This window comes from Haliotis asinina, chromosome 9, assembly GCF_037392515.1.
Source record: "Haliotis asinina isolate JCU_RB_2024 chromosome 9, JCU_Hal_asi_v2, whole genome shotgun sequence".
In the NCBI taxonomy this organism is placed as follows: Eukaryota; Metazoa; Mollusca; class Gastropoda; order Lepetellida; family Haliotidae; genus Haliotis; species Haliotis asinina.
Genome location: NC_090288.1, coordinates 28,929,239 through 28,943,789, shown reverse-complemented (window position 1 = coordinate 28,943,789; position 14,551 = coordinate 28,929,239). Strand labels below are relative to the sequence as shown.

General features: G+C 42.9%; 2 protein-coding genes across 2 annotated transcripts; one reads left to right on the top strand and one right to left on the bottom strand.

Annotated features, from left to right (window-relative positions):
* Window positions 1-303: 303 nt before the first annotated feature.
* LOC137296090 (uncharacterized) lies at window positions 304-3,392 on the top strand. The gene has a single exon (XM_067827758.1). The coding sequence runs from the start codon at window positions 374-376 to the stop codon at window positions 3,119-3,121; it is 2,748 nt and encodes a 915-aa protein (XP_067683859.1). The 5' UTR covers window positions 304-373; the 3' UTR covers window positions 3,122-3,392.
* Window positions 3,393-6,183: 2,791 nt separating this feature from the next.
* Window positions 6,184-9,290, bottom strand: LOC137296011 (uncharacterized). Its single transcript, XM_067827636.1, has one exon. The coding sequence runs from the start codon at window positions 9,249-9,251 to the stop codon at window positions 6,564-6,566; it is 2,688 nt and encodes an 895-aa protein (XP_067683737.1). The 5' UTR covers window positions 9,252-9,290; the 3' UTR covers window positions 6,184-6,563.
* Window positions 9,291-14,551: the final 5,261 nt, after the last annotated feature.

Genomic DNA, 14,551 nt, shown 5'->3' with positions numbered 1-14,551 from the left:
TGAAACTGAGGCAATGTTGCATTCGGGCGAAGTGATTCCATTGTTGACACCTATGTTACTGTCACAAAATACACAATGTAACAATTTAGATTTATGAAATTACTGTTTGTCAGCAAACACCTGTACACCTGAAACAGTAAACATGCCCTCGGCAATCACAACGTGTTCTGAAAAAAAGGCACAGTGCCAAGAACCACGCTTACACATGTCGTACTCACAAACGGAGCAATTAAAGCACGTCCTAAAAATAGCCAGATCTGTGCATTGCACCACGAGAAGAAAACAGTGCTATAATGCTATAAAACAGACCACATCAAATGACAAATCAGTCGGTTAACTGGCAGTGACCTTGCCCGTGTTGTGAGTAGACATTATGGTGCTAAAGGCGTCCAAACACGGAGTTTACTCCGGGAATACGCTGCGAGCGTCCAATTCACGTTATAACAGACAGTACCGCACTCACAGCTCAATTGTGAGACGATATGTCGGGGGAACGGAGAAGAAAAAACTCCAAATTGAACAGTTGATTGAAAACTTCGATGTTCCAGATTTCGATGTTGAATTTTCACTCAACAAAAGAGAAAGGTGGGTTTTGCCTGAAGTCATCAGAAAATACATCCAGTCCGGAGAGTCGGATGAAGACACTACGAAAACAGATCTATTTCTGAGGCACAAGTTGAAGCGACAGTCTAATTGCATAGCCTACTACGCTGATAAAGGACATATAAAGCGACTTGTTCCGAAAGCGGGACGATATTTTAGTGGGAAGGCGGTAACAAATTTCAAAACACGCCCGAAGAGAGATAAAAAGACAGTTACCGACACTGACGAAACACATCAACCTGGTACTGATGAATCAACAGTAAGATATGAGATATTTTGTCCGTGTTCTCCCAGAAGCTCAATTGTCCATAACCCAAAGTATATCAAACCAGAGGCTAAAGACAGTGTCAGCGTCTCTGTGAATGGAGGGAGGAAGAAGAAGCGACGATCTCGTCTGACAAGGCGAGATGTGAACGAGATGTTAGATGACACTTGCGAGGACTTTGATGTTCAGAGCGCCGACGACTCTGACCCTGGAGACGTGATATCTAGTGGAACCTTTACACTAGAAGACTTCGTCAAAGCTGAACGTAAAATAAAACGAAAATCTCGCACGCGACGACCTAGCTACGAGGAAGACAGTGTCTGTAAGAAAGGTCGTATTGTGTTTGTTGATAAAAATGTGTCGCCTGCTCGCTCAGTAACAATGAAAATTGAACAGTTTTCACAGAGCGATAAAAATGTGTCGCCTGCTCGCCCAATGACACTGAAAAATGAACAGTATTCACAGAGCGAGAATTCGCCGTCAGTCTGCCTCAAAGACCCAACAATTGTTATTCCTGTTCCTGTGAAAATTGATTCAAATGAGGCTGCCTTTGATAACCTGCAAACTGTGTACGGTCGTCGTTATATCGAGGCAAAATGTGAACCCCGCAAGTTTAGTATTGATATGACTGACAAACTTAGACATCACGTTAAAACGTCGAAATTCTTCAGGGACGTGACTTCATCATCCTTGGATCTCCATGGTTATCTTTCGTTTACAGAGGCTGAAGAATGTCCAGGAGATGCCACTCTAAGAATCTACAAGGTTGCCCTGAACATTGCCTCTCACATGAACTCTATCAAGCTGGACACAGTCGTGGAGATGGAGACCTACACACTGGAACAGCTAGAAGACAAGTGCTTGTCATACATTGATTCTCTTCCTAGGGATGTGTTCGTGAAGCGTGCCACCTTCAACTTCTTAGAAAAGCCCATCATGACGTTTCAGCTTGTGAGTGAGGGAAGGAGGTGGAACATGAATTTTCTCCACCCACACGAGTTCTCTGACAAAGTCTACAATCTACAAGGGACCTACAGAGAAGCTACGGAGGCTGGCTGTCCTACCGATGTGTGCGGTATCTGCTATGAGGACATTAGGGTTTCCACTGAAATGATCGACACACGTTCCCCTGCAACTAGTCTTGATGCCTGTGGACACTGGTTCTGTGATAGATGTTGGAGACAACATTTGGTCAACAACCTGCGATCTGGACCTTCCGCCTTTACGTGCCCTGAATATGGGTGCAATGTAGAGGCAGACTTCCCCACTCTTCTTTCCTTCCTCCACATCAGCGACATCAAGAAACACGTCGAGAGGCAGATGAGTGAGAAGATCAACTGCTCCGCCCACGCAAAGTGGTGTCCAAAACCTCAGTGTGGACGGGCCATTGTAGCAGAAGGACCTCCTATCAGGAACAGAATTATTCCTGTAGTGTGTTCCTGTGGAACAGATCTCTGTTTTACCTGCATGAAGAACGCCCACTGGCCTGCAACATGTGCCCAAGCCAAGGCGTTCCGTGAGAAGGTGATTGCATTGAAGGACTACGTCACTCTGGCCAAAGACACATTCCTTGATCTCTTTCCTGATGTCTTCACTGTGCGAGGCAAGTCATGCCCAAATTGCCGGCGATTCATCGAGAGGATATCTGGATGTCCTAACATGACTTGTCCTTGTGGGGCTCAATTCTGCTGGACATGTGCCAGACTCGCTCATGTTGGCCGTTTTTGTGTTGTTGAAAATGAGAGAGAATTTCTTATAGAAGAACATGTCATTGACTGTAAGTCGTTCGAAAGGACACGGTTCTACACCACTGCACTGGATCATCGCCAGCAGCGACTGAATGTGAACATTCAGAAATATCTCTGCCGGGAGCGCGCCCTAACCAAACGCCTAACCGCTGAAATACATGTGAACGAGAAACTAAGAGTCCGAATCAGTGATGACACTAAAATAATTGTTGATCAGCCATCGAGCAAATTAGCTTTTGACTTCATGAGGCGCATGCTCAGTATGAAACTCGAGCTTCATCACGTGATCGAAAACGTTGCCATAGCAATGGATTCCATGTCTCCAGGGTGTTTCCGCAATAAGCTCATGCATCTCCTGACTAGAATGGAATCTTGTGCAGCCACCATTGAGGACACTTTCAAGAAAGGAGTTCAACTCTCCAACTCCGAGCTAGTGTGGAGTCTTGTGATTTGTCAGAAGGAAGCTCGTGTATGTATTGGCCGTGTCGCTCAGTTAATGAATTAATATGGCTTGAAAGCTCTTCATCTTGGCAGATCTGTCAAGTCTCCTTGTATTGAAGTGTGTGTCAGCATGGAACTATGACCTTGAATATTAGAGACACTCACATTGATTGATGTGTTAGATCTGTACTCTCGTCTCCATGTACAGAAACAATGAATCGGTTTTTACATCTTGTGTTTCTTCTATTTACCAAAGATGATTTTCTCTGAATCAAAATAAGATCAAACATTGTGAGTATCCACCCCACTGATGATTAAAAAATGTCTAATAAAAACACAAATCTTGTAGTGTTTCGTTTTTATTTTGTTCCTGAAATTACACCAGTAATTTCTCCTATAGGTTTTCCACACACATTATTGTTCTCCGGATATGGTAGGGCGAATACAATGGAAGGCCATTGATTAGTTCATACCAAAAAACGTTAAAACATGGGACATGTTTTTTCCCTGCCTTACGGTCAGGTAGGCAGGCAGAAAACGAACGAACAAGCAGGCAGGCAGGCAGGCAGGCAGGCAGGCAGGCAGGCAGGCAGGCAGGCAGGCAGGCAGGCAGGCAGGCAGGCAGGCAGGCAGGCAGGCAGGCAGGCAGGCAGGCAGGCAGGCAGGCAGGCATGGCAGGCAGGCAGGCAGGCAGGCATGGCAGGCAGGCAGGCAGGCAGGCAGGCATCGTATGTGATCGACTCTATGCCTCGTCCAGGTACTGATGGTTATTTCTTTAAACAACATTCATGTAACAAGCCCCTGATTTAAACTGTTACTTTGTGTTTTTAAGGACTTTGAACGACGTGAAATGTATCACCATGACAACATAATGACGTATCAGGACATGATCTCTTTCTGCTTTGCTAACTTGTATCTGATTAATATCGAGATTCCCTAAGAAAATATTGAACATTGCCCTGGATTGCACGAAAAACACTGCACTGACATCACGCTCTTCAAGTGTTTCAGTCTTTTCATAATCCACAGATGTCAAATTGTAGAAAGTTTCAGATTGACAAGTTTCTTGAGAACTGCTTTTCATATTTTTGTCAAGTTTGTTATGTTTTGTAATTGAAAATACAGAAGCTTGATTGACTTGGTTGATGCAGGCCATCGTATCCCATGTGGGTATATCGATGCTCATGATGTCACTCACTGGATTGTCTGGTTCAGACTAGTTCAGACTGATGGTCCCGGACAGGAAGAATACCAAACATACAGCTGATGCGATTCGACCCTACATTCTTAAGTAGTCTTCTTGTGAATAAATCATTCAGGCATCCCGCGAGAACCTTATCACTGCGCATGCACTATGGACAGCTATTGAAACCACTTTTCATCCGAGGTGGAGTGAAATTAGAGCAATTTTGGGTTTTTTTCAGCAATCGCCTTTCACTCGTGCTTCATAATCCGTGCCTCCGTACTCCGTTTGATGTCTTCCTAAAGTCAATTACTCCAGTAACAACTCCAGAGCGTCTATCCCCAATTCTTACAGAATCGGATCAATTTTGATAATAGGGACAGCCATGCTTGTTTACAAACTTCCTCACGCAAAACTCGCGACGACGTCATCAAGGAAATGTTAGCGTTTTAGGTTTCGCATGGCGTGTATGGGGTTTTGTGAATGTAGTACGCGTATTGACGTAATTCGCATATTTATCAGATTTGGATACCAAGTTTATCAGATTGCTTTATTGCACCGATCACACCCTTCAATATCTCATAAAACCATATTGTTTACCAGCAGCCGGTTCAGCATGCAATTCTATAAATCCAGACGTGCTCTTCGCACGACGTCTCGTGACGTGAGTTTTGGGTGAACAAAACTATGACGTCAACAAAATGGCATGCTAATGAGATGGTCTGCTGTCCAGACGGGATTCTTGCTTATCTATATGCTTTATTGAACGACAGACTGAATTGCTTACAATATTTTTAGTAAGTGAATGAGATAAACTTTACGCCGCACTCAGCAGTATTCCAGCTATATGGCGTCAGTCGGAAATAATCGACGCTGGAGGGGACAATCACTCAATCTACACAAGTGGGATACAATGACATGTGTTAATGAAGTCAGTGAGCCTGAACATTCGCCTCTTATGACAAGCATGGGTTACAGAAGATCAGTTCTATCCCGGATCTGCACGTGACCACCTTTAGCAATACAAGATGATACAATTTAGAAGTGATACTAAATCACTCTACAACGACGGTGTGGCGACGTACATGATTCTCCGTCATGACAGTGTGACGTCACTGTAATTGTTTTGGACATTCGTAAGTGGACACTCATTGAGTTGGAGTACAGTTGTCGTCATTGGGCGACTGATTGGATTTTTTGGCAGATGAGGAATCCGCACTTCTGTAAATGTTTACCTCCCCTCTAAAGTGAAAATAGTGGGCTATATATTATTTTCATTAATTCCACCATTACGTTGAAGGCCTACGTATATAGGATAACATTATTAAGAAGGTGAAATAATGTGGTTTATGGACAATGAGACAGACAGGGCCTGACTGCATTCGTAACCACTCGTCCCTTTCCGAAACCTCCAAGAAGACCCTTCCGCCGCTCAATGCTTGTTTTGTGCGAAAATACGACAAACCAATCACAAGGCGCGTAATGACTGTGGTACTTTAATAAAAATAATCTCGAGCAACTAAATCGTTTATGACATTATGTCATTGTTTGAAAAATCACGAACAATATGCATCGTCATATTAAAGGAAGACAGAATGTAGCTAACAGAACTGTGCTGTCTAATGTCAAGTTTTTAATACAAATTATGCCAATGACGGTGAGAGAATCAAACCCACACACGTGCGTTTGTTTACACAACGACTCTCACCATTGGTCCAATTAAGTGGGTTTCTGACGATTTTCCGGGCCTGTTTTGGAGATTGTGCTTGCGCTTCCCAATATTTTAAGGAAATACCATTATAAAATTACGAGTTTCAAACAACACACACTCGCATGCACTCACGCATACACTCACTCACTCAGCACACTCTTGACCCACGTAAAACATCAACTTCAACGTGTCTTTAGTCCTCAAGACGAGGATAGAAGATGAAAACACACTATTCAAATATACAGCGATTTATTTGGCACTTTGCAGATGAATAACAATGGTGGAAATACTCAAATACCGAGAGTAATCAGTGACTGACTGTGTGAGTGAGTTATATCAGGCGAGTGACGCGACCTCCTACTAGGTTTAGTTACACCCAGTGTATGCACGTAACGTTAACACTGAGAGTAAGTTAACTTTGACTGAAAATTCTTCAAGTCTGTGATATATTATAAATTTCCTTCGAACGTACTGACCAACCAAGTAAATGGCCTTCTTTGTTTCGAAAATCAAACTCAAAGCTAACTCGTGAAGAATCAGGTCAACCTGAGGTCACACAGAAAGACGTAGGCGTGTTATTCACGCAGATGGAGCAAGGTCTCTGAAACAGGTTTACTTCATGACCCGTGCGACACACGCGATATTATACCGGGAATCCCTCCGGCAAATCAACAGTTTCTCAACGAAAAAGGAGGCAGACACTGAAGGAGCAATTTCCAAAGTGGTTTCAATGGTGTCTGCACACGACTCCATTCTTGTCAGGATGTTCCTGAGGTCACGCAGGTGACTTCCCGAACACATGTCATCCATTGCTATGGCAACGTTTTCGATCACGTGATGAAGTTCCAGTTTGACACTGAGCATGCGCCTCAGGAAATCAGAAGCTAGACCAAGTACAGGCTTGTTATCTGATTCATGATCTCCCATCTGATTTCTTAGCTGCTTGTTGGAACATGCTTCAGCAGCCAGGTGTTTGGACAAGACTCGAACTCGAGAGTGCTGTGTGAACATATTGGTGGCCAGTCGCAGTTGACGGTGTTTCAGTGCAGTGTTGTAGAAACGAGTTCTGCTGATCCCCGTGGCATCATGTTCATACTCCTCAACTAACATAGTTTTCTGTTCTTCAACAACGCATTTGTGATGCTCGTACGGCCTTATGGTCTTCACGCATGTCCAACAGAACGTAGCTCCACAAGGACACGACATGTTTGGACATCCAGATATCTTCTCGATGAAACGACAGCACTTCGGACAGCTCTTACCAGTTACAGGAACAACATTGGGAAGTGGATCAAGAAAGGCATCTTTGGCAAAGTTCACATAGTCCTTCAATGCAATCACCTTCTCACGGAACGCCTTGGCTTGGGCACATGTTGCAGGCCAGTGAGCGTTCTTCATGCAGGTAAAACAGAGATCTGTTCCACAGGAACACACTACAGGAATAATTCTGTTCCTGATAGGAGGTCCTTCTGCTACAATGGCCCGTCCACACTGAGGTTTTGGACACCACTTAGCCTGAGCGGAGCAGTTGATCTTCTCACTCATCTGCCTCTCGATGTGTTTCTTGATGTCGCTTATGTGCAGGAACGAAAGAAGAGTGGGGAAGTCTGCCTCTACACTGCATCCATATTCAGGGCACGTGAAGGCGGAAGGTCCAGATCGCAGTTTGTTGACCAAATGTTGTCTCCAACATCTATCACAGAACCAGTGTCCACAGGCATCAAGACTAGTTGCAGGGGAACGTCTGTCGATCATTTCAGTGGAAACCCTAATGTCCTCATAGCAGATACCGCACACATCGGCAGGGCAACCAGCCTCTGTAGCTTCTCTGTAGGTCCCTTGTAGATTGTAGACTTTGTCAGAGAACTCGTGTGGGTGGAGAAAATTCATGTTCCACCTCCTTCCCTCACCCACAGGCTGAAACGTCATGATGGGCTTTTCTAAGAAGTTGACGGTGGCACGCTTCACGAACACATCAATTGGGAGGGTATTGATGTATGACAAGCACTTGTCTTCTAGCTGTTCCAGTGTGTAGGTCTCCATCTCCACGACTGTGTCCAGCTTGATTGAGTTCATATGTGAGGGAATGTTCAGAGCAACCTTGTAGATTCTGAGAGCGGCATCGCCTGGACATTCTTCAGCCTCTGTAAACGAAAGATAACCATGGAGATCCAAGGATGATGAAGTCACGTCCCTGAAGAATTTCGACGTTTTAACGTGATGTCTAAGTTTGTCAGTCATATCAATACTAAACTTGCGGGGTTCACATTTTGCCTCCATATAGCGCCGACCGTACACAGTTTGCAGGTTATCAAAGGCAGCCTCGTTTGAATCAATTTTCACAGGAACGGGAATAACAATTGTTGGGTCTTTGAGGCAGACTGACGGCGAATTCTCGCTCTGTGAATACTGTTCATTTTTCAGTGTCACTGAGCGAGCAGACGACACATTTTTATCAACAAACACAATACGATCTTTCTTACAGACACTGTCTTCCTCGTAGCTAGGTCGTCGCGTGCGAGATTTTCGCTTCTCTTTACGTTCAGCTTTGACGAAGTCTCTCAGAGTAAAGTTTACACTAGATATCACGTCTCCAGGGTCAGAGTCGTCGGCGCTCTGAACATCGAAGTCCTCGCAAGTGTCATCTAATATCTCGTTCACCTCTCGCCTTGTCAGACGAGATCGTCGCTTCTTCTTCCTCCCTCCATTCACAGAGACGCTGACACTGTCTTTAGCCTCTGGTTTGATATACTTTGGGTTATGGACAATTGAGCTTCTGGGAGAACACGGACAAAATATCTCATATCTTACTGTTGATTCATCAGTACCAGGTTGAAGTGTTTCGTCAGTGTCGGTAACTGTCTTTTTATCTCTCTTTGGACGTGTTTTGAAATTTGTTACCGCCTTCCCATTAAAATATCGTCCCGCTTTCGGAACAAGTCGCTTTATATGTCCTTTATCAGCGTAGTAGGCTATGCAGTTAGATTGTCGCTTCAACTTGTGCCTCAGAAATAAATCTGTTTTCGTAGTGTCTTCATCCGAGTCTCCGGACTGGATGTATTTTCTGATGACTTCAGGCAAAACCCACCTTTCTCTTTTGTTGAGTGAGAATTCAACATTAAAATCTGGAACATCGAAGTTTTCAATCAGCTTTTCAATTTGGTGTTTTTTCTTCTCCGTTCCCCCGACATATCGCCTCACTATTGAGCTGTGAGTGCGGTACTGTCTGCTATAACGTGAATTGGACGCTCGCAGCGTATTCCCGGAGTAAACTCCGTGTTTGGACGCCTTTAGCACCATAATGTCTACTCATAACACGGGCAAGGTCACTGCCAGTTAATCAACTGAGTTTTTCAGTTGATGTCGTCTGTTTTATAGCAGTATAGCACCGTTTTCTTCTCGTGGTGCAATACGCTGATCTGGCTATTTTAAGAACGTGTTGTAATTGCTCCGTTTGTGAGCACGAGTAGTGGCTTGTTGTATAAACATTGTTCTTGGTATCGTGTCTATCTATTACTAGGTAAGAAACGTGTGGTGCCATGTTTTGTGTTCTTTTTAACTATCTTTAACATGAATATGATAACATGTTTTAGAAATAACGGAGACACTCGCTCATCAAAACAGAATACCCAAAGCCGGTATCAACAAATGCATCGCCCAAATACATCCAACCTCGTTTTCAAAAAAAATTTTTGTTTTCTATTTCTGTGATATGGGGAGTGACGTAAGGGGGGTGTTTTTTATTATTTCAGACTTCCTTGAACATGTGTAAGACGATTGACTACCTCGCCAACTTGTGTCGCGAATAGCTAGCTCGTGCGACAATGCCATGCGAAATTATTCACTATTTTCACACATACATTTCTGAAAACGGTTTGAAAGTATTATACACTGCCTCCGTTCAATTATGTAAAATTAAGAAACAGAAATGTATTTTTGCCATTAAATGGTAACACACAATCGTTTTAAATCAGATGAAAACCAGCAATTTCTTTCCTATACAAATTAACTAAATCCTATATAATTAATTTTCTTTCCGCCAGTTCTGTCAGTATTTATAGCATTTACTGTTTTGTATTAAGGAATTGTATCTGTGTATGTCTACGTGCTTGCGCTTGTTTGTTTGTCTTCCATACACTGCATAAGTAGCTTCGACTTTGGCAAATGTATTTCAGTAATTATTCATGTCTTTCAGTAATCATTCATGTATTTCAGTAATCATTCATGTATTTCAGTAATCAGTGAATGATCTTGTTCAGTAGTTCACGTGTGACAATCTGGTTAGATAATTTGCATGGTGAATCAGAGCAATTACGGGTCAACATTAACCCTAGTCAGTAGGCGTAGAATAACTTTATTTATGTTTTCTTTTTATCATGACACTTTAGAAACTTACAATACAGATAGTATAGATTGGTTGTTGTCAGCATACGGCATACGTTTATTGATACGGGATAACGGGCCCAACTCATCACCTACCCGTCCCAGCCCTACTTTACAGCAAGCCTGCACACATGTATTTGTACCGCAAAGTAATATGGTATTTATGTATAGTAATAAAAAATATATTTTCTTTTTATAAAAACAAACAAAACAAAAAAAAAAATTAAAACAAAACCAAACATTTTATATAAAAAACGTATAAATTTGAATGCGAGATAAAAAAAAAAAGATAATGTTGTATCATAATGAAAAATGGGAATTTTTTAGAGGATCTCTCCACGTCCATCTTTGTGATAACAGAGGACAGCGAGCCTGACCACCCGATCCCTTTAGTCATGTCAAACACCTGGGTTACTGAAGGCCAATATTCTAGGAGGAACATAAAGTTAGAAACGGATTTGGGATTCGGGATTCGAATCCATTTTTTTTCCGAAAAAATCCGAAAAAAATATTCAGATTCGGGATTCGAATCCCGAATTCCGAATCCCGAATCCGTTTCTAACTTCATGTTCCTTATTCTAAGCCGGTTTTCCATGGGTCAGCCAATCTGAAAGCTAAGCGGCCATCGTTGCCACCCTCGAGAAAGCAACGAGTTGCCACCAGCAATTGTATTTGTATCATTTCTAAATGACGTTCTGGTAAACAGGTGGTTAAAGCGTTCGAGTCCCCACACGGGTACAACGTGTGATGCCTATTTCTGGTGTCCCCCGCCGTGATACTGCTAAAAGTGGCTTGAAACTAAACTCACTAACTCCAAAAGACTTCAAAGAAGATGCTGAATTTCAGTTTGTAACCATCTGTTGGCATTTTAAAATGAATTAGCGAAAAAAATAAACTGAAATGAGCACGAAAATATCTATAGCTGTTAATACACATGAAATTGAAATGAAAAGGAGTTCTCAGATGCTTCGCTAGGACGATAGGTGATAATAACCGACTTAAGCAGTTGTGCGCCAAGAAACGGGGAGCTACGGAGTGACTGTTGTGGGAGACTACTAAGCGATGACAACTGAAATGCCTCCGTTACCAAGGGTACGTTTGATTACTAAAGGAGAGAGCTAGAATGGCGTAGTGAAGTCATCCAAAAAGTGTACAAGTTTAATAAAGTACTGTCTGCGCCTATTGATCTTTCAGCGCAACATCTTAGAACAGGCGTCCGTCCTTTTGGTACTTCTTTATACCCGAGGAATGAAGTGTTCTTCATTACACTATATATGTTATGGGGCTAGACTGTATTTATTAAATAACAAATTTATATCCTCGGCAGTATTCAGTTTTGTAGTTATGTACCTTAATACTTACGTCATCGTATCGCAAATGCGTAGATCGATGCTCATGTTGTTGATCACTAGATTGTCTTGCCCAGGCCCGATTATTTACAGTCCGCTCCATGTAGGTGGAACATTGCAGAATGCGACGTAAAACTACACTCACTCCCTGATAGGTTCTTGTTGGTCTATGGTGCATCATGAGCATGGATAGGGGTGAGTCTTTTCATAAGTTGAGCAAACTGGCGACGAATGTGACAATTAAAGAACGACAACTCCTGCAGGTTTATTGTCAATAGCAAGCCGGCATGAAGATATATGGACTACACTGGAAGAAAGGGTAGGTTTTTCATTATATACCCACAACAATAACAAACACGTTACACGTTCTAACGAAATAGTTTGCTGGATTGACCTAGTTGTTTGGTAAGATAAAAAAGACGGAATGTAAGCTGTCTTTGACGGGACACCCCAAGCAATGAAATACAGGTCGGCACATGTCAGGCGGGAAAGCGCTTATGTTGTTCTTTACATAGATGCACTGGTTGGTGTTGGGGCATGAAACAAACACCCAAACACCTTGGCTGTTACATTTTTCAGATAAATAAGTTATTAATGTGAGTAAGTGGCGACAGTAGGTGTGCGAAGGTAGCGGGTGGGGAGGGGTGAAGAAAGTGGTGGTTTGGTAAGGATGAATGGTTTTTGGGAAAATCCTGTTTTGGGGATCGACCATGGTATACTGCAACATGAACTGTGGGATTCAAGAGAAATGTATAAAATACATTCCTAAAGCGACGCCAGGTAACAACTCCCCGACCTCAGCGCGATCTACATAACCCTTCCCGACCCCTGTTCCACTCATCCGTCACATCGGCATTATTCCGCCGTGACTATATCAAGTAAACTTTTAATACCGTTCTAAGTCCATGGTCCAAAAGAGTTTTTTCAAAAGCATATATTTTCATTTCATTACCATTTATAAACAGAAAATGTCACAGCTCCAAATACAAAAGCAAGCCATTCGCTATTCTCTTTACAAAATTACAATATATGTTACAGGACAACTTCACACATAACAAGTGCGTCGGGTGTCCGGATTATACTTTTCTTATGTGTCTTCTACTTTATGTGGACCCGTGAAGGTCCCGGGGTAGAATAGACCCGTGAAGGTCCCGGGGTGGAATAGACCCATGAAGGTCCCGGGATGGAACAGACCAGTGAAGGTCCCTGGGTAGAATAGACCCTTGAAGGTCTCGGGGTAGAATAGACCCGTGAAGGTCCCTGGGTAGAATAGACCCGTGAAGGTACCAGGGTGGAATAGACCTTCAGCAACCCATGCTTGCCATAAAAGGCGACTATGCTTGTCGTAAGAGGCGACTAACGAGATCGGGTGGTCAGACTCGCTGACTTGGTTGACGCATGTCATCAGTTCCCAATTGCGCAGATCGATGCTCATGTTGTTGATCACTGGATTGTCTGGTCCAGACTCGATTATTTACAGACCGCCACAATATAGCTGGAATATTGCTGAGTGCGGCGTAAAACTAAACTCACACACTCACTACTTTATGTGAAAAAAAAGACTTGATTTCTGAAAAAAATTGCATCTTTTCTCTGGAAACACATCTGTTGAAGACTCGTTTCCTGTTATCGATAGTGCTCTGTTGCTCTAGTAAAGTACTAGTTCAGTTGGTCATATTGTCTGAGGTTCAGGTTGCAGTTTCCCGGGGTTTCTCATTAGGACACGTGACCCAAATGCAAACATGCACGATGTGACAGCAGCACCGAATATATCACCACAGATAGCGTCATTCAGCTCTGGTGCAAATACAATGCAATAACCGCTGGTTCACTGAGTGATATTAGTTTTACGCCTCTTAAAGCAATGTTCCAGCAATATCATGGCACGGAACACCGGAAATGGGCTTCATATATTGTTGTATCCATGTGGGGGAATCGAACCCCAGCCTTCGTCGTGACGACTACCACATAGACTACCCCATAGCCTCTTGTGTGGGGGGTGGGGGGTGGGGGGTGGGGTGGGGGTGGAGCAGAATATAACGACCAACTTTCAGTCTGTGGTAGCGATGATTGTGTCCGTGGACGCGTTGTAATCAGAGTTTTTGAGAGCTGTTACAGTGTGCCAAGTCGAAACATTGATTACGCAGTTGGTTCGTTGCCTGCTGACTGGGTTTCGTCCTGATGCGCTACTTAGTACAACAACCAGTCCAGAATATGGAGACCAACTCATTGAACTGATATAGACGTATTAATGAGTATGATATGATACATCTAAGCACTTGCATGCTGCAACAGTACGCTCCTTCTAATTCGTGCAAACACACTGTGCAGCGTGTTCTGTCGTACAGGAGTTCTGATAAACGGAAGTCTGGAAATCGTGAAAATCACAAAACGAGGCGTGGCTCCTAGAAAGGTTTGGCGGTCAGGTAGGAAGTTCATATTATATCAGTTACATTGTACGTTACAAAAATACTCTTAAGAAACGCAAAGAACACACATTAGGCGTAACCAGTGAGCCAGATGAATTGCGAATCATTGTATACGATCTCTTCTAACAGGTGCAGTCTGTGATGTCTCAGTTATGTAAGTATAGAAATACGATTTTTTTAAAAAGTTTAAAATTAAAATTACATTGAAAATACCATTTTCTTATGAAACAAGGAATTGGAATGCAGTGTAACCACAATATTATTTGCAGTGTCTCTTTTCACTTTAACACGTGAAAATTCGGATCGTCTCCAAAATAGGTCATTGTCTGAATTGCTTAATGATATATAGGAGTCTACAGCAGTCTTTCATTTTCCTGAAGCGATTCATGTTTCGGTTTGCACAGTAATTCTTTCTTTGTTAAACCACACACACAAACTA